This window comes from Primulina eburnea, chromosome 8 (genome assembly GCF_022965805.1).
Source record: "Primulina eburnea isolate SZY01 chromosome 8, ASM2296580v1, whole genome shotgun sequence".
NCBI classification, from domain to species: domain Eukaryota; kingdom Viridiplantae; phylum Streptophyta; class Magnoliopsida; order Lamiales; family Gesneriaceae; genus Primulina; species Primulina eburnea.
The window spans coordinates 38,546,448-38,565,301 of record NC_133108.1 but is presented as its reverse complement, the minus strand read 5'-3'; the positions used below and the strand labels follow the sequence as shown (position 1 = coordinate 38,565,301).

Below are 18,854 nucleotides of genomic sequence, written 5' to 3'. Positions count from 1 at the left end.
ATGGATGTAAAGTTTGGATTGACTATTATATAAAGATACAAAGAATATATATCTTTAATATATTTTATATTATTTAGCAACACGGTGGTGCATGGTATATGCATCATGTAATTAAATAGGTATATATCATCACAATTTTCTTTATGATTTGATTCGAAGAATTTGTACAATAAAAAAATGTTTAGTGCGTGACAGTCAAAGATTTGTGAACCACTAGCGAACGTGACTTATCATGGAATATGACATAAAGATTTTAAAAAAATAAAATTAATTAGTAGGTTAAATTAAGTGTCACAATACTTATGCTGCAGCTAATTATGTGTAATTAATCTACTTTTTTAGAACTCATCATTTACAGACGAACATATTGTAGTTGATTCAAATAAAACTAAAACGTACACATTAAAAAAATAACTTATCCAAAATGATCTATTTATGAATAATCGTTTATATTTTTTTGTCATCGAGAGTGGGGATTTTAGATTCACATAGCCTCGAACTCGAGACCTTCTCATTTTTTAAACAATCTACTCCAATCTATTATTATTATTAAGAATCTCTATGATATAGACAAAAATGATGTCTTGGTTTGTTTTTTTCTCTTCCAATTTTGTCCTTATGTTATACTAATATTACATTTTTTTAAAAAAATTCAACAAACACTTTAGTTTTTGTCCCTCGATATTTTGTTAAATTTCATTTTAGTCCCTCGATAATTATAAAAAAAATGCCCACACACGCACTGCGTGTGCAAAATAGCTAGTATTTTATTAAACTTTATCTTAGTCCATATACTATTATTGAGAATATCTATAATAGAGACAAAAATGGTGTCTTGATCTGTTTTTTACTCTTCTAATTTTGTCCTTATGTTATATTAATATTACACTTTTATTTTATTTTTAAATTCAACAAACACTTTTGTTTTTATTTTTTTAAATTACAACAATTCAAATAACACTTTAGTCCCTAGATATTTCGTCAAATTTCACTTTAATCCCTCGATAATTATAAAAATAACTTTACACACACGCACCACGTGTACAAAATAGCTAGTATTTTATTAAACTTTATCTTATTCCATATAAAATGTTTATTTCAATATATGTTGATGCGCACATTTCTCTTGAAAATTGTCCTTTATAATTAGATCCAATGCATAAATCGTAGTCCAAAAATTAACAGATTCTCAAGATCTCAATAAATGGCAGCATTAAATGCCTTTAGACAAGGTAGTACTTAAATGTGAGTCAAAGTATTATTTCTTGAAAATAAAACACATTGTAATTTCAAAATGGGTATAATATAAGTCATTTGCGTTTACCACCCTTTTATATTTTATATGTATCTGACACTCACGTCCCTTATCGAATATAAAAATTATAACATGCGAAAGAAATAAACCATAAAAACATAAAGAATATGTTTCTTGTGAGTGGTCTCATGAATCTTTATCTGTGAAATGAGTCAATCATATCGATATTCACGATAAAAAACTAATACTTTTAGCATAAAAAGTAATAAGTATTCATGAATGACCCAAATAAACGATCTATCTTACATGTCACGTAAGTTTTTGTCAATTATCCTAATATTTATTTATGTCGTAAATGATTTCCCATAAAAGGTGAATGGGATCATCATTAGCATTAACTCCCCAAAATATACATATATTTCTATATATGCATATATAGAAACAAAGAAATAATTTAATGATTAACAATATAACAATATTTAAATATGGAATTTCTCCCGATTTATACATAATTAATTGGATATTTAAGATAGTACTAAGATGAAGGGAAATCAAGGGCCAGGATTTCTTGAACCAAGTGTGGGTGTGTACGGGGTCCTCTCGGTGGGGATGACACAGTGAATAATAACAAAAAAGTCTTCCCTTTCCAAAATTGCATCCTTCTGGCTCCATCTGAGTGAAGAAAGAGAGGAAAAAAAGTTGCAGATTATAAAGAAAGCTTCCATTATTTGACACCATAAAGCTCCATTATTCACACCCACTTGGACACGCACATATACGTGTATCTATATCCTTGTTTATATTATATATATATATATATATATATATATATATATATATGTAACACATCAACCTTTTGTCATTATTCATAATCACTAAGAAAAGGGGTATAAAGTTGAAGGAAAAGAACAAACCGCACACACATAGTGGTACTATAGGAAGGGAGGAAGAAAGTGATGAAAGTTGTTATACGATTTGGTTCCTTGCTGCCTTGGAACCTTTAACTATGTTCTGGCCATCACCATCGTTGTCAACACGTACGGATTTTATTTTCTCAAGCCAAGTCTTTCCTTCCCCCGTCTCTCTCTCTATTTACACACACTCACGGTGTACTTCGTGTTTTTGTTTTGATTCTTGCCGATTCTTGGTAAGTTTCCATTTTAAAGGAGGCCTTTTGGCATCTGGGTCTTGTGTTGGGTGTTCAAGAAATTGACTGTCGGTGCCAAAGATCCCATCTTTAGGGTTTGATCTGCGTGTTTCCCATCTGGGTTGTTCGAATTTTGTGGGGTGTGCAAAATGATTGTGGAGAAAATCATTCTTGACCATGAAAAATCTGATATGTTTCCAGCGGGCCTGCGTGTTCTTGCTGTTGATGATGACCCGATTTGCTTGAAGTTACTGGAAACTTTGCTTAGGAAGTGCCAGTACCATGGTATGTTTTTCATCTGTTTTGTGTTGATGATTCTTGTTCAGTGGATTTGTCGAGTGGCATCCTATATTTGTTTTGAAATTTCTTGATTTATTATCATTATTATTACTTTGGATTTTAGTTCAAGTCATGTTGATTGATTCTTTACTAATCTGCTTTCATTCATCAATATCCGGGTTGACTTGGTTATGGTTATGAATATTTCAGTATTTCAAATTTTGTGTGTGTAAATCTTCCAATTCTCGAGTATGTCATCAGGATTCAGAACTCTCAGACGTTAAAGTTAATTATGCCTTCTGGAATTCTTTCATAACCTGATGTTGTTTGCTTCTATATCTTGTTGATCTGCTCGTTCAGCTTCCATTTTGTCCTTTTTATTTAATATCTGAAAATTTCTGGTTTGTAATTTCATTTAATTCTGTTAATTGATGTCTATGTGCTTCCTACTCTCCTAGTTTTAAGTCTTGTTTTTGGTTCGTAATATGATAATCAGCAGACTGCCATCTATTATGAACTTAGAGAACCTTTAAAATAGGTCCAAAACCCGATATTTTGATTTCTGTCGAGTTTACTTTTAAGTTGTTGCCAAATGCTGGGAACGTACAGAATCGTCTATTTGATTCATAGAGGATTAATTAACATTAACAACTTAGGGATCTAGAATGATACTGTACTTAGCCAAAGCAGCCTGCCCTCTTTATCATTGAATGTGCTGCTGTTTAAAATTTTGATTTTTCTTGGAATTGCACTATGATTCGAATAATGAAATTTGAATTCTCAGTTTACCAGTTCTATTGGTCCAGAGTGTATTAAAAACCCATAAAGGGCTGATTTAGGCTCTGTGCTCCGCGAGGCTCAGCCTTGGCACCTCTAGCATGTCTCAACTGTATGTCCCAACTTTGATGCACTCTCGATGCTCTAGGCATCTTTTAAGCGCTTCTTATTGATGGCGATAGCAAATAGCCAAATACATTATAACATGAGAAATACTCATTCATTATTGCAAGCAGAGTAATGAATATTTGTTAATTGTCGTTAAAGAGTTTGTTAGGTTATACGTAACGTAATTTGTTCAAATTTTGGATTCTGTCATTGTATCGAGTAGGATGCCTCATTTAATGTGAGTGACTTGCCAATGCATTGCGCCTAGACTCCTCAATGCCCTTTGCCTTGGGGCTCATTGTGCTTCTAGTAACTATGGTCCAGGTCATTGCTCTGGAATCTTGTTCTACAAATTTTGATTTATTTGTTGTAATTTATGGTGCTTCATTACAGATCACATACTTTTAATGCCATTTTTACTCAAAATCATGTCCAAGCTCATCTCTAATGTCATATTTTATTTTAAGTCTTGTTTAATGGCTGAATTTTTCTTTCATGAAATTGATTTGTGGTTCTTGCAGTTACTACAATGAGTCAGGCTCGTATGGCGTTGACGATGTTGAGAGAAAATAAAGACAGATTTGACCTGGTTATCAGTGATGTGCACATGCCAGACATGGATGGTTTTAAGCTGCTTGAACTTGTTGGTCTCGAAATGGATTTACCTGTCATTAGTAAGTTCATTTTTTGCTTTTAACCTTGTTTCTCCTGATAGACAAGAGACTTGGGACCAAGTTCGAATCTTCCTTTTGGGTTTTGATTCTTGTTCGAAGATGTCAATATGCAATTATTATATAGTGTGGAATTGCCAGTATAATAGCTCTGAATCTCTGATCTTGGAGTTTTTTCGACCATTTGTGGTGGCAGTGTTGTCAGCAAATAGTGATCCCAAACTTGTAATGAAAGGGGTTACTCACGGTGCTTGTGATTATTTGGTGAAACCTGTTCGGATTGAGGAGCTGAGGAATATATGGCAACACGTACTTAGGAGAAAGAAGTTTGATTCAAAGAACCAGAATGCATCCACTGATCAAGTGAATGCTCAGACAGGCAGTGGAGAAGGTCATGTATCTCCAACAACAGGGAACGAAGATCTCCATGGGAAATTTAATCGAAAAAGAAAGGATGAGGAAGATGATGGAGAAGATGATGAAAATGAAAGTGAAGATCCTGGAGCACAAAAGAAGCCTCGCGTAGTCTGGTCTATTGAGCTTCATCGGAAGTTTGTTGCAGCCGTGAATCATTTAGGAATTGAGAGTAAATTCATCCACCTTTTACCTTTTTTTTTACTGAATTTGTTTTGCATGTCGATGTCCCCGTTATTTTATTCCGTTTCTCAATGTAGAAGCTGTTCCTAAAAGGATTCTCGACATGATGAATGTTGAAGGGCTTACTCGGGAAAATGTGGCTAGCCATCTCCAGGTACTAATTTTTTATTCTCAATGGCTTGTGATCCATTAGATTTTGCACCTAAAACTACAAATAATCTAGTATCTATATATCTATATGCATATAAAAACGTGTACCATGGGCTTTGTTTTCCAGTTGTGAAAAAATAAAAATGATCTCCTTATCAATACAAATCCAAAAATTTAATAAGGATATATAAGTAAAATTCTAAACGCTGATGAATTATCACTATGTAATTCATATCACTTCAAGGATAAAATGCAACTCCTATATTAATTTTCTCAAATAATTCATCTTTATATTATCATTAAATGTTTTATCTTTTTAATTTTCTCTTTACATATTTTTTTATGATTTTAATGTAATTTTGTAATTATATTTTTGTGGAATTTCTGATTTAGTGATAAATTATAGCATTAAAAGAAGATTTTTGAAAAAATTAACTATATATAAAATAGTAGAATAACAAGATAAATATAGCATAAGAAGTATATATATAAATATGAATTAAGCACACGTAAATACATAAAAAAATAAGAGAGATTTTCTTAAATGGACTTCACACAACTACTATAATCAATTTTAGTTTTCAATTAAATTAATTTACCAAAACAATCTTTTTATCATATCAAATTACAACAATATTTCCTATCTATTTAAATTCTATTAGCCATCAATTTCATCTCAAACTATGTATTTTATTATCTCATCAATTTCATGCGTACAGAGTGGCCATGAACTTATCAATCCTATTTCTTTAAACAAATATGAATTTCCTTTTTTTCCACTTAATTTTTACGCAAAAAATTTGATTTTATATTGATATTACTGTGTGCGTAGGTATATGGACTATGTCAAACCCATTATGTTATCAATTTTGTTTATGTCAAATCATTAGAATATATTGTCTAGAATTGATTGCTCAAATTTTGATTTTAATTTTTTTTAATATTTGACTTGATTATTGTCGTGATTTTTTGATAATTTGTAGGTTTAATTAGAATATTATAAACTTGGTGGTTTCGTATGCACTAATTAAAACTAACAATTCATAATTTTATTAAAATATGTTTATTGATTTAAGTAAGCAATATTAAAAAAATAATATATTATAAATTAAATAAAACAGAACAAATGTTAAAGAAACTCTCAAAAAGAGAAATAATAGATAATTAAACAAATGAATCACGAAAATAGAACATGTGTGTTCATAGAAAAATGATATTTTAGATTTTTTTGAATTATATAAGACATAATACAAAATGTATAATAAAGAAGGTCATTTTAAAATTTATGACTTTGAAATGAACTAGAATAATCAATTTCCCAAAAAATAATAATAATAACAATGATTCATATACGAAGGTTTGATGAAAATTATAAATTATATATATTTTTAATAATTTTTCATAACTAATGTATATGAAAATTACTTTATTGTAAAAAAATTATATATTTGCATATATTTTTTTCCAAGTGAGATAATAGCTATCCATGTGAAAATTTACAATGTAATACCTATATAATTTTGATTTTGATTTTAAAAAAGAGTATAAATTAAAAAATATATATGAAAATTTGAAAAAAAAATTATCTATAACAAATATATATGTTATTGGCATGATTATTTTATTAAATTATATAAATAAAAAATTATATACATTTGATTGTCAAAATCAATCATCAGTTAAAATCTTAAATATATGATGCATGAAAAGATATATTAATGAGTAATTAAAAGACACATAAGTTATTTTTTACTGTAAAACAAAATATGACATAATATTTGTAATAAATATAATTATAATGATAATTTGTTAACATTTGTCAAGGTATTAGATCTTTTACATATGATATTTAATATCTTTATTTAATTCTTTTGAAATCAAACTGACTAATTTAAGAAAGTTTATTTATTTAGTTATATTTAAAATTTAACGATGAAAATCATATCAATAGTTTAAAATTTGTATTTAATAAGTATTGTATCAGATTATTTTATGTTATTTGATATTTACTATAAAATTTTATCTGAAGGTGTATTTCATTATATATGTTGATTTATTATTATTTTAAAATTGTATTTAACAAGAAATTGTTATTCATCAATGTGAGTCTACAAAAGATTGAGTCTGATATAAAATTAATTATATGTGATATAGAATTCTAAAAACATAATGTAAAAAAATTCGTGTTAAATATTATTTAATTGAATATTATGAGTTATATTTTACTGTCAATATTATTGTTTCATTAGTTTTGATATTATTTCGATGAGTTAGTCATGAGGATTTTAAATCGATAATTATTTGTTTTTAATATGCTTCACTTGTGTAAATCATGATTTTTGCATTGATCAAATCCATAATTTAATTGATTTTTAAGTTATTATGCTAGCTAGTATAACCAAAATAATATAAAAGGATTCGATCTCAATGTATTTAACTTCTTGTAGAAGTATAGGCTTTACCTGAAAAGAATCAGCCACGTCACTGCCCAACAAGCAAATATGGCTGCTGCTTTTGGGATTAAGGATTCCCCTTTCATGCGAATGGGTTCATTGGATGGGCTCGGAGATTTTCGTGCTATGTCTGGACCAGGAAGACTCGGAAATGTTGCTTTATCACCTTATGCGACCAGTGGCATACTCGGGAGGACTAAATAGTCCTTCTAACATGAACCTTCATAATCTCACGCAATCTTCTCTAGTCCAACCGAATCATTCTCCAAACTCTAGTAACTTGATTGGGAAAACACACCCAGTCCTCTCATCCCCATGTTTAAATTCGAGTTTATTTCAAGGGATACCATCATTGGATCTAGATCAAATACAACAAAAAGGCAGTCTAAATTTCAATGGTATGAATGATTCAAAAATCTTTGCCGCTGCCAATACATTTACAGATCCGGGAGCTGCGATTGGTGGCTCTAGCAACTTGTTTAACAGTGATGGAAATAATGCCATGGTGCTTGTTGGGGGCTTTGGAAACCCGTCTTCCAATAACATGGCTTCTTTCAGCTCGGAATCCTTCAATACTGGTATCCCTTGTTCCTCCAATCTGCTGGATCCTGGTAAATATAATGAGACCTGGCAAAACACCACTGAACTGCCCAAAATGCAGCCAAATTCTTTGCTTTCTATTAATCCTTTTCATCCTCAGTTGCCTCTCAATAGTATGAGAGACAATAACTCTTCAAATGGTTCTTATTCTCAGAACAACCCCATTGTTGCTTCTTCAGTGCCTCTTCAAGTATCAAGGGTGAGGTCTTGCCAAGATTTGGTCTGTGATGCTCAGACCACAAATCAAACCACAAACCAGAGATGGGGAGAACAAAAGCAGAATTACAGGCACAACCCAAATAATGCTTTTGGTTCCTTAAATTCTCAAAATCCGGAAAATGGTATCATCTCTCCCTTAAACCATAGTCTGGCCAATAATAGTGGAATATTTGAGCCGAAGATGGACGAGTTTGTAAATGGCAGATCAAGTGGAGGTGTTTTAAGTCTTGTGCAGCAAAACGAGAGTGACAAATCTGCTATGGAATCTAGAGAAAGGTCCAATGAGAACTTCCTTTTGGAGCAACCAAAGCTGCTAGGTGGCTTCGTTCATCAAAGTTACGACTCCTTGGACGATTTGATGAATGCAATGATCAAACGGGTACTGTAGACTTAGAACACAACCATGTTATTCTATACATGCTCGTCATATCAATACATATCTCTAGTTCCTTGAGTAATACCAATATCTCGTGTGTTTTTTGTGTAGGAACAGGATGAAACGACGTCAAATTGTGACTTCAGATTTGATGATTATGCTTTCGGACAAGGCATATGATGCACTCCAGGGACAACTATTTCTCGTGGAGTGCAAAACAACAAAATTTGTCTTCTGGAGTTTGTGTATATGTAATCTGCGATTTCATTCTGAATCATGGTAGTATGCTTGAATTTATCTTTGTTTATTTGTTTTCCTTGTCTAATTGCAGTTGAGAACGGTAGTGTAGGTGCTATCATGAGGAGATGTAGACTCTTTCTTTCTTGGTAACCAAAATTATGAACAAAGGCATTGTGGTGATGACGGCAAATCTAGCCGTCGCTCCCAGGATTTTTTTTAAATAAGTTTCTTGTTTTTTTTTTTTAAATACATGATTGCTTTGGAAAGACACGTAAATTAAGTAATACATTCCCCAATTTTTCTTGCCACGATTACTATTGAATTGCTTTCTCCGAATCCATTTATAAATGGTACTGACGCATCTGATATGTTTACACGCATACAGTGTTGTCTCGTCTAATGCAAACTTGTGCACAACATACATATTACGAATGAAAGAGACTCCGAGGAAATGAATCATAGAGAAGAAAGAGTCACATGGAATGTTCTTATTGCTAAAATGGGACCAGAGTAATAGGTATTAATTAAAATGTTGTTTATCACCAGAAGTTCGCATAGAAAAGTCCTCGCATATAAATTGCCAGATAAGTTCCACATCTTTCAGAATTTGAGTGCACCAGTTTAGCACATTCTACCAAAATATAAGATACAAGTAGTAGAAGGCAGCAAAAGCAAATGATTTACCAATGAATAATCTTCCTTTCAGTACTTCATTCTCATCATGGACCAGTAGATACATGGCTTATGGTTATATTTACTCACCTTCCCAGCCAAGTTGGCGAGCTCTTCGTTCCCAAAGCAAAGTTATCTTTTTTTCTTTGGTGAGAAGCACCACAGCTCGCTCCCGAGCTCCCTCACAAGTTTCTGTGGCAATATTGCATTTTTCAGCTTCCCTTTGATATTGAGAAGCCAATCTTCTTGCCTCGCCAAAGGTGAGGTTCATATGTCGGGAATTCTCTTCATCAACTGTTTCTTGCAGTTTCAGCTCTTCCGATAACAAGTCCACGAATTGCTTCTCCATCTCCTCCTTGAGATCAGGGTCATCTTTCCCACAATCTGTCAATGAAAATTTGTTGATCAATTCATTTATGATTCAGAAAAGAAGCTATGATTTAGCCAACTGAAATTCAAATATCAAAAGATCATAACATTGAGCATGTTTGGTTTCATCTATTATACCCTCACCGATCTTGAAAATGAATCCAAAAATTATATTCTAATTTTCATTATCTATCCACGATTCCTTTCTACCCATTTTCAAATCTCACCACCTTCTAACTTAGCTATTCTCTACTCCCCAAAAATACTATATTATTTTACTATAATTGAATTCTGACATACTACATATGTTATTTAAAAACTATACATTTATAATGAGAAATCACTAACTTAAACTCGACATGATATGATATCTACAATTGAAAAAAATATCTCTACTTCAGAAAATAAAATCAAACAAGCATATCACATGCTCCAATACATTTTCCAAAAAACATTTATTTTCCAGAAAACACAAAAACAAAAGAGAGATATAAAGCTGTAATTTCAGCCTATGAAGTTGACTAGACAATCAAAAGAAGAAGAAATAAATGAAATTAAAGCAGTTGGTGCCATGGTTTAGAATCTTGGCTACCATCGTACAGTGCACATTTTACCAGAATTGCTTCAAAATGATATGATAGGGGTTAGGGTGCGGGGTGGGGGGACGACAGATGCTTTCAACACAATCCTTACCTGTAACAGAAAGATTAGCCAACCCTGCAGAAAAAGAAAAACAAAGTTGAAAGCATTAACAAAGTCGTGTTTTCGGATTCAGAACAAGAGGAATTAAATAATTTGAGTTTTAAAATGTAATTAGACAAGAAAAATAAATTAAGTAGGAAATGAAAGTAAAAGAACTAGAAGTGCGTGAAAAATATGCAGAAATGTTCTCTGACAATCCAACATATTACAGATACGAAAATGATACAAAACAGCGTAACAACAAATGTCAGTTGGATTAACAAAATATTGATTCAATCACCCCTCAATCCTCCTACTGCAACCTGCGAACATTAAGATTGAGGCTGTTCACAATTTATAGCAAGTAAATGCATCTTTTACAATTAAACTGAATAGCCACGTCAATCTTCTAATATCTCGCATAAAAACCATTCACATAGTTATTAAAGATACAATACAAACTATGCACAGTGTGAAAGGAGATACATGGTCTAGCAACTACTCTAGAAATGCACAACTTCATAAAATATTTATCAATCTGAGTTCGGATATATGTCTAGACCTATGAGCCAAAAAATGGTCCATTTGATATCCTTATATCAAAGAACATATCACAGAAACGTATAAAACATCAGGATATTCTTGAAGACTATTGGAATTGGCCCTTGTCAATGGAATCTCATTGTCTATACATTAGCAAATTGTTGCGAGGTATCCATACAATAATAGATGGGAACAATAAGAAACAGCATTTGTACTGAGTGACACAGGATTAGAGTTTAGGAGTCAAATATAAAATATTTGCAGAAGAATATATTCGGTTTTTGGGGAAAATTGTTCACTAGTTTTGTCAGTAATAGTTCTATTTCGAGTGAAATGAGATTCGAAAAGAAAATAAACAGTAGAACTCGTGACAGAATGAATGTAAGATTGCAGATAATGATGATCTATAGATTGTCTGGATGATAGCTAAGATGCAGGGAACATGCTATTTCAAGTATCAAGAGTTCATTTAAATGGACAATATTGTCCCTCTGGCAACAACTTAGTTGCAACCTTGCATACAAGCAATTAAGTAGAGACAGAAAAGGAAGGTCACAAACCTGATGTTACTATATATTCCCTGATTTATTCCATTTTTTGTCTGTTTCGTTATACCTTAATAAAATTAAAACGATTACAACACTGCTCAGAACCCCCTTGCAATATTGCAAGGTCATTCAGAAAAACTACTCGCTATTTAAGCCACAAGATATAAGAGGAAAAGTACTAATTTCGCTTTAATTCTGCAGTTGAGACAAAAACCAATCCCATCTATCCTTTAATTTTATTATCATTGAAGTGATAAGCTACAACAATCATAACCATGTACAAGCTATATGCCAACTCATCCAATGAGATAAATTTTATTAACTTCAAAAAACATGGGATATCATCTAATTGCATCATCTTTCATAATATCTTGAAGCGATCTTTTCAGATTTGTTATCTTGATCAACCTTTCTTAACTTCCAAAACCTACCAACGGTGAGCTACGAATCAAGGGCATTTACTATGCTAGTGGCCATTCTTGCATCACGTGGGTTTCTCACGAGCACTACACTTCCCAACACAATACTGTGATTTGGTGATCGCAAGACAAACTAAACGTGTGCACAACACAAGAATGTAAGCTTGAATCAACACATGTAAATAAATTGCTCCCATTTGTACTGCAAGAAAATAAGAACCCACACTTACTGGCAGCTTGGAGTGTGATATCATAAGGCACAAATAACACCAGGTCAAGGAAGGACAGAAAAGGAGATAGAAGTAATAAATCCAGCAATACCCAGATCAGATTTTCATTCTCGTATGGAGGAAATCGTCATAGAAATAATAAAAGTCGATTAAAAAAATACGACCACAGGAGAAACACCAAATAATCAAGAAATCACACCATGACCCATGAACCCATAAACTGAAACCACAATGAGTGAAAATCGGACAATAAAAACCACAAGAGAGTTGAGGATATCATACCAGGTGCAATCTGAAGAAGGGATTGAGGCGGGGAACAATTGCAGACGCACGGAGGACAAGCTGAAGAAGCTTTGAATTTCAAACCCTTGTTGAATTTGAAGTACAGAGCCGGGCCAGACACACAGAGTGCAGAAACAACTGCGAAAATCACCAAGCAACAACGCAGGCAAGCCCCAGATCTTCTGTTCATCTTTGTGTGTGGGAACTGGAAACGATGTATGATCTACACTGGTTCATTATTATTATTATGATCCATCGATTGAAATCAATTAACACCAACTCGGAAAATGCAAAATAATTAAGATATATGAATAACATTCATGTCATCAAATTAATTCTAGGGAAGTTCGAAAAATAATTAATAATAATAAAAAAATTAATGATATTGACTTATTTTAGTGATGTATAACTTTTGAGTTATTCGAGCTTATCTTTGATTAATTTTATGTATTAAATTCACAATTAAAATTTTATTTTAGATTATTCTAGAAGTTTAATTAGAAATAATATCAAAACTCTATTACAATCATTGATAGTAGTGAACTATAAATTTAAAAAAAAATCAAGATGTTCTAATTAGTTTGACCAAAATATCCTGATATATTTATCAATCCCTAATTGTTACTCTGCAATTTTTTTTTCAATATATGCCCCTCGTACATAAATAAATTGACCAAAATATCTATGTAATATATTATGGTTTGCACATCAAAGTGAAGATGTCGGGTTAGTTTTTCCAATTCACAATTGGAAAACATTACCTTCAATCCACAAAATTCTTTGTTTTTCTTGAGGCACGGAGGAGTTGTTACCTGATGATGAAGATTTATTTTAGCAAAATTGATTTGTATTAATGCATAGAAAATGAGTCTTTGAAAAAATGAGAAGTTAGAAATGATTAGTTAACGGAAAGTTGGTGAAAAATCCCCAATCAAAAAATTTCTTTGGGTTCACTCTCTACTCACAAAATTGTGGTACTATGTCATACAAAATGTGGTACACTTCATGTGGAAATGTGGTATATTTCATGTGGAAATGTGGTACTAAAAAAGTTTCCAGAGACTGAACACAAAAGAAATCGACGACTGAGGATTGAAGGCTAATTTTCCCGATCTAATTGATCTGAATTGAAATATTGAGGCATATTTGAATTTGGAAGTCACGTACATATGCTATGAATTTGATGGGTCAAGATAACAATTTCGTTTTGCATCATTTATGCCTAATAATTAAACTACTTTACAAAATTACTCATTTTGTGTTTCATGATGTATACATAAAAGATGGTTTACGTGATGGTAATTTTGTCGATTCACAATTGGAAAACAACTGTCTCTATCCATGCTCTTATATGTATATAAATCTATCGGTGTTAAGAAGATAAAAAAATAATTTTAAGAAATAAATGAAACGAGTGACATAATTTAATAATAATATTATCTTATTTTATAATATATATTCGATTAATTACAAAATTTTATTAAAATTATAAAAGAATTTAAAAAATATGTCACGCGCGCATCAGGTAATAGTATATAATAAATTAGAGCAAGAATTTCATCCATGTCTTAATTAAGTTAAGGTAGAATAAGCTCAAATGATAATATTTTTGTTTTAACAACAGATATATGCATGCTTCATGATTAAAACAAATCCCTTTAAATCCCTTAATATTTTGATTTTTTTTTGCTAAAACTAATAAATAAAAGGCAAAAACTTGCGTGAGACGGTCTTACTGGTCGTATTTTGTGAGACAGATCTCTTATTTGGGTCATCCATAAAAAATTATTACTTTTTATGTTAAGAATATTACTTTTTATTATGAATATCGGTAGGATTGGCTCGTCTAACAGATAAAGATTCGTGAGACCGTCTCATAAGAAATCCACTCTAAATAAAATGGAGAGTGATGTAATTTAGGTAAGTATAGTTTTCATAAATTTTTTAAGCCAATGAAACATTTACGAATTTATAATCAGAATATCAGTTTGTAAAGAGATGGGACATTTCAAAAGATTCAACATAGTGATTGTGCCACAAGACATGATCGCTTTTTGTACCATGTTTTTTGCACTTTAACTTGATGCAGATATTACATGACCAGGCTGTTCATTCCTGCTTCATATCAAGATGATAATCTGATATCCATTTCTTGATGATCTCAACTTCTTGATTTCTCTGATGAATCAGCCATTCGGGATCGCTGCTCGTCGCAGCACGTAAATCTGTGTGGTGTGCTCCTGTTTCGAGCAAGTGAGATATAAGCATCAGCAATACTAATGGAAAGCATTCGATTCTTTGAGAGATGAGAGAGTTGTTAGCTGAAAAACTACCTTGTTCTGCCACAAGTGCCACAATGCTAGCAGATATGTTCTTCAAAACACTAGATATAGCCAAAACGATATTTATCAGATAAGTAATTAAACGCAATGCTAATCAATGACGTGTGGCTGCATAATACATCAGCTCAGATACATCAACATGATATCCGAGCTCGGGTCATGCCTGGATGCTCCTCTCGACCATGTAGGAGCCACCTCAAAATTCCTAATGCAAGTATATTGATGGGGCAGACGTTCTTAAAAACAAGAGATTGTAATATCATGGTTTCACATCGGTTATGCTAACATCATATATGGGTATGTGTTTGTGTATCCATTTCAAGAATAATCTCAAAGCTACGAAAATGTCTCTAGTAAATTACACAGTTTCTTTCCAACTGACCTGCCTCTACTCCACGGGTCTTGTAATCCATTGGAAAATATAATATTGCTGCCAAATCTCTTCAGAACTTGTTCAATGTTCTGTATAGCATCCGGAGTTTAACATATGAAGAGAAGTAAGCTTCTAACATTAAAATCTTGAAGAAAACAACTGTTTTTCAAGAACATGATTTATTTTGGCACATTAACTTCTGATGATCATCGCATCAATAAAAATGGCTTAACTATTAGTATTCATATGGGCTATAAATTCTGCATTTAGATTTTACATTACTTTGAACATAACCTTCTTATTTGTTAACATATAATATATCATTAAAAATTAAGAAATACCAAATGAGGACATTAACTTCTTGAATTTGAATTGTGTACTCACAGTTCCACCAAATTCAGTGGTGATCCAATGACGCCGGGGCCTCACTCCATACTTTTTCGAGCAATCGGTAGCATAATCTTCGTAACTGAATGAAGATGGAGGAAACATGCTCTCGTTTGAAACTATCATTGGCATAACCATCTCTGTACATGCCTAAACATCGTTTGAACATCAAGAAAACAAATTAAAAAACATATGAATTTATTTAGCATTTCGGTATAGTTTGTTATTCAGGAATTTCATCAACCTGCCAGTCCCAACCATGAAGGCCATGATCATCGGTTTCATCTTCTAACATGAAGCATTTTTCAGTTTTCGAGTAGTTATAATACAAGCTAGCAGCCGCGAAAACTCTGTTAAGTTTGGTTTCTCCTGGCTTAGATCCATCGATGATCTTACACATCTTCTCAGAAAAAGAAAAGGGAAGTTATAAATCAATTCCAGGGATCCGAAAATCTTCAAAAACCAGTTGTCTGTCGTAATGAATAATATATAGGCGATCCACGCCGCACCTCTGTCACAGGGTAGGCTGGTAGTGGCTTCATAAAGTTAGCTTGTGTTGGATAATTAACCATCGCTGTGTAAACGAAGGCTTCCCATAGCCAGTTCCGGGCCGATTCAATTGAAGTAACTTCTCTGGAACACGAGGCACACATTTTTACAGACAACTTAATTTGTTCAACTAAAAGTATAGTTCCAAGCAGTTTGCCATTAAGGCAAAAACTATAGCTTGTAAGTCCTAGAGTAGTACAAGCATCATATTTCAGTTGCTTTGTAATGTAGGTAGCCACACAAGGCAATTGGATCAATGATTATTTTGGGACTATTCCCCTGCACTATGTTGCAACTCGTGGAAATCAAATACACGACAAAGTCGCTTTGAGACCAGTTATATAACCGAACGCTATAGCAAAAGTTCTATATAGTATGACAAAAACTTGTGTAAGACGGTCTCACGGGTCGTATTTTGTGAAACAGATATCTATTTGGGTCATTAATGAAAAAGTATTACATTTTATTACTTTTTATTGTGAATATGGGTAGGGTTGACCCGTCTCACAGATAAATATCCGTGAGACCGTCTCACAAGAGACCTACTCATATAGTATTATAGTATTAGGTGCACTTGAAATATTTGAAACTATACAGCACCCCAGATACTATCTATATTTCTTATGTTTATCATAGAGGCAGCCACGGAAGACACTAGAAGAAATTAGCGCTATCCAATAAAAAAATCGTTTTTCTTTATGAAATCTTACTTGCAAGCTCTGAAATGGCGGCTAAGTTGAGCTAAACCTTCTTTATCCGTCGAAATAGCATCCATTTCTGCCCAACTCCCCTTTATCACTTCATAGCAATTTAAACTTGCATCCTGTCGAAAACGAGTTTATTCCAACATTTTTTTTTCTTAGCCTTTTTTATATGGTGAGTTCACTAATTTTTTGTTTTGATTTTAGAGAAAACCTTGAAATCTTGAGAAACAGCATCATAGAAGCTAGACCATGGAGTAATGCTATCAAATTGCAAGATTGGGGCAGAGGATGCCAGTGCTCCAATGGCTATATGTGGGTATTTTAGCCTAAACCAAGCACCAAGCACTGCAAACAAAAAAAATACTTTGTTTGAGCTAAAAAAATTGCATTAGCGAGAAACCATGGTGCCAATCAACCATAATAATTGATATCATATCAAGAAACAGAACAAACAAAGGACAAATATTTGAATGCAAAACGAGAAAAATTCCAAAAACCCAATTAGCTGGCAAGGCCAAGAATGCAGTGCATATGAGAACAAAATCCACATGAAGAGCCGCAGAAGTCTCACCAGAAAACTTCACTTCTAATGACTGTGGAGTGAGGAACCCGAGTTTATAATTTTTTTATGGAAAGTTAAAATATCACGTTTCTTTTTGGTAAACATATTATATTATGGAAGGGAATACAATTTGGACTCACTGCCTCCATAGGATCCTCCAAAAACCACAACAGGGGATGCCTCAGAAGATAAGTTTTGCTTCAAACTTCTTATCAGAACTGCGAAATCAGCCAATGCTTGCTGTGAATTCAAGTATCCCAATGTCTTTGCGGACTTGTAAGAGTTCTTCCCAAAAGGTAGTGATTCTCCATAGAACCTATGCTAAAAGTCGGAATTTATCACCAAAAAAAAATAAAAAAAAAATAAGCCTTATAATCAAACATCATGCTTCAGGTCTTAAAAAGAGACCATTTTCATACAAGTGCAGAATGCTGAGCCACGTGCACATATTTAAAAGGCCCTTTAGATTGGCGACATGCAGCTTATTATGTAGTGGCTGAGAGACGAATGAAATTTGGAACTTTCATGATACCTCGATGAAAACTAAGAGGGAATGAAATTTCGGAGCAATGTCAAGTAGGAAGCCAGAGTTTTCAGCAAACCAATCAATATCTCCTTCATTCCCAGTGTAAACAAAGATGGGGGCTCCCCTTTGCCAGTACTGGCTGTTGATCAGGTACTTCTGATAGAAAATCTTGTAACTCTTGGGATTAAATGTGAAGTGATCTAAGATTTGAGGAAAATAACGGGTTTCGTATGGTGTTTTTGGCTTCGAAATCTTTCCACTCTTCTCTAGTGAAGACTGGAGAAGCCCGGGAAAATAAGCTGGAAGTGATGCTGCTGATAGAATTACAGTGGCATTGAGAATTAGTAGCAGAAACATCACTGATGAAAATGAAGCCATGCCAGTGTATGTGGTGTGTGGAGAAGAGAGTTTCATAACTTTGGACAAACTTTGTTTATATTTATTCTGTGATGTGAGTTTTAGTGTTATAGTCCCCTACTCCCCTAGTCTTGTGTTGTATCAAAGTCACACCATGTCTTCATATAATTTCACAATTTTTAAATTTTACATATCTATACAGAAACATGAGTTTACTCATTACTTGTCGCATATCTGACAATAACGTCTCAAGTTTTGGGTTAGATCTAGATTTCCATACCGAAGCCACTCATGGCTGAAAAAAATGAATTTTAACGTTCGATAAATCTATACACCAAAGACACCTTCCATTTTCACTTTCAATAATTTTATGCATTTATTCTGCAACCTTTTGGTGAAATTCTTGAAAAATCTAAATTTTATAGATAATAAATATGT

General features: G+C 32.8%; 3 protein-coding genes across 3 annotated transcripts; 1 reads left to right on the top strand and 2 right to left on the bottom strand.

Annotated features, from left to right (window-relative positions):
- The first annotated feature begins 1,913 nt into the window (after positions 1-1,913).
- Positions 1,914-9,087, top strand: LOC140839602 (two-component response regulator ARR12-like). Its single transcript, XM_073206430.1, is given in 7 exon segments — positions 1,914-2,687; positions 4,088-4,240; positions 4,434-4,823; positions 4,912-4,988; positions 7,432-7,632; positions 7,634-8,635; positions 8,744-9,087. Coding segments are annotated over 7 exon segments (2,028 nt in total). The 5' UTR covers positions 1,914-2,551; the 3' UTR covers positions 8,813-9,087.
- A 334-nt stretch (positions 9,088-9,421) lies between these two features.
- Positions 9,422-12,876, bottom strand: LOC140839601 (uncharacterized). Its single transcript, XM_073206429.1, has 3 exons — positions 12,617-12,876; positions 10,607-10,630; positions 9,422-9,928 (listed from the first exon to the last, which is right to left on the bottom strand). Exons 1-3 carry the CDS (start codon positions 12,804-12,806, stop codon positions 9,627-9,629), a joined length of 516 nt encoding a protein of 171 aa, XP_073062530.1. The 5' UTR covers positions 12,807-12,876; the 3' UTR covers positions 9,422-9,626.
- A 1,727-nt stretch (positions 12,877-14,603) lies between these two features.
- Positions 14,604-18,515, bottom strand: LOC140839603 (uncharacterized). Its single transcript, XM_073206431.1, has 10 exons — positions 18,066-18,515; positions 17,674-17,854; positions 17,183-17,316; positions 16,978-17,090; positions 16,228-16,351; positions 15,963-16,118; positions 15,716-15,868; positions 15,341-15,420; positions 14,950-14,999; positions 14,604-14,856 (listed from the first exon to the last, which is right to left on the bottom strand). Exons 1-10 carry the CDS (start codon positions 18,471-18,473, stop codon positions 14,726-14,728), a joined length of 1,530 nt encoding a protein of 509 aa, XP_073062532.1. The 5' UTR covers positions 18,474-18,515; the 3' UTR covers positions 14,604-14,725.
- Between the last annotated feature and the right edge of the window lie 339 nt (positions 18,516-18,854).

Bases quoted from the DNA above. Each gene is read 5' to 3' on its own strand.
- LOC140839601 (XM_073206429.1), bottom strand. From the start codon at position 12,806: ATGAACAGAAGATCTGGGGCTTGCCTGCGTTGTTGCTTGGTGATTTTC. The intron at 10,631-12,616 runs GTATGATATCCT...CTTTTTCTGCAG, and splicing joins CCTTCTTCAGATTGCACCTG to GGTTGGCTAATCTTTCTGTT. The intron at 9,929-10,606 runs GTAAGGATTGTG...TTTCATTGACAG, and splicing joins GGCTAATCTTTCTGTTACAG to ATTGTGGGAAAGATGACCCT.
- LOC140839603 (XM_073206431.1), bottom strand. From the start codon at position 18,473: ATGAAACTCTCTTCTCCACACACCACATACACTGGCATGGCTTCATTT. The intron at 17,091-17,182 runs GTTTTCTCTAAA...CGTTTTCGACAG, and splicing joins CTGTTTCTCAAGATTTCAAG to GATGCAAGTTTAAATTGCTA. The intron at 14,857-14,949 runs GTAGTTTTTCAG...TGCTCGAAACAG, and splicing joins GGCACTTGTGGCAGAACAAG to GAGCACACCACACAGATTTA.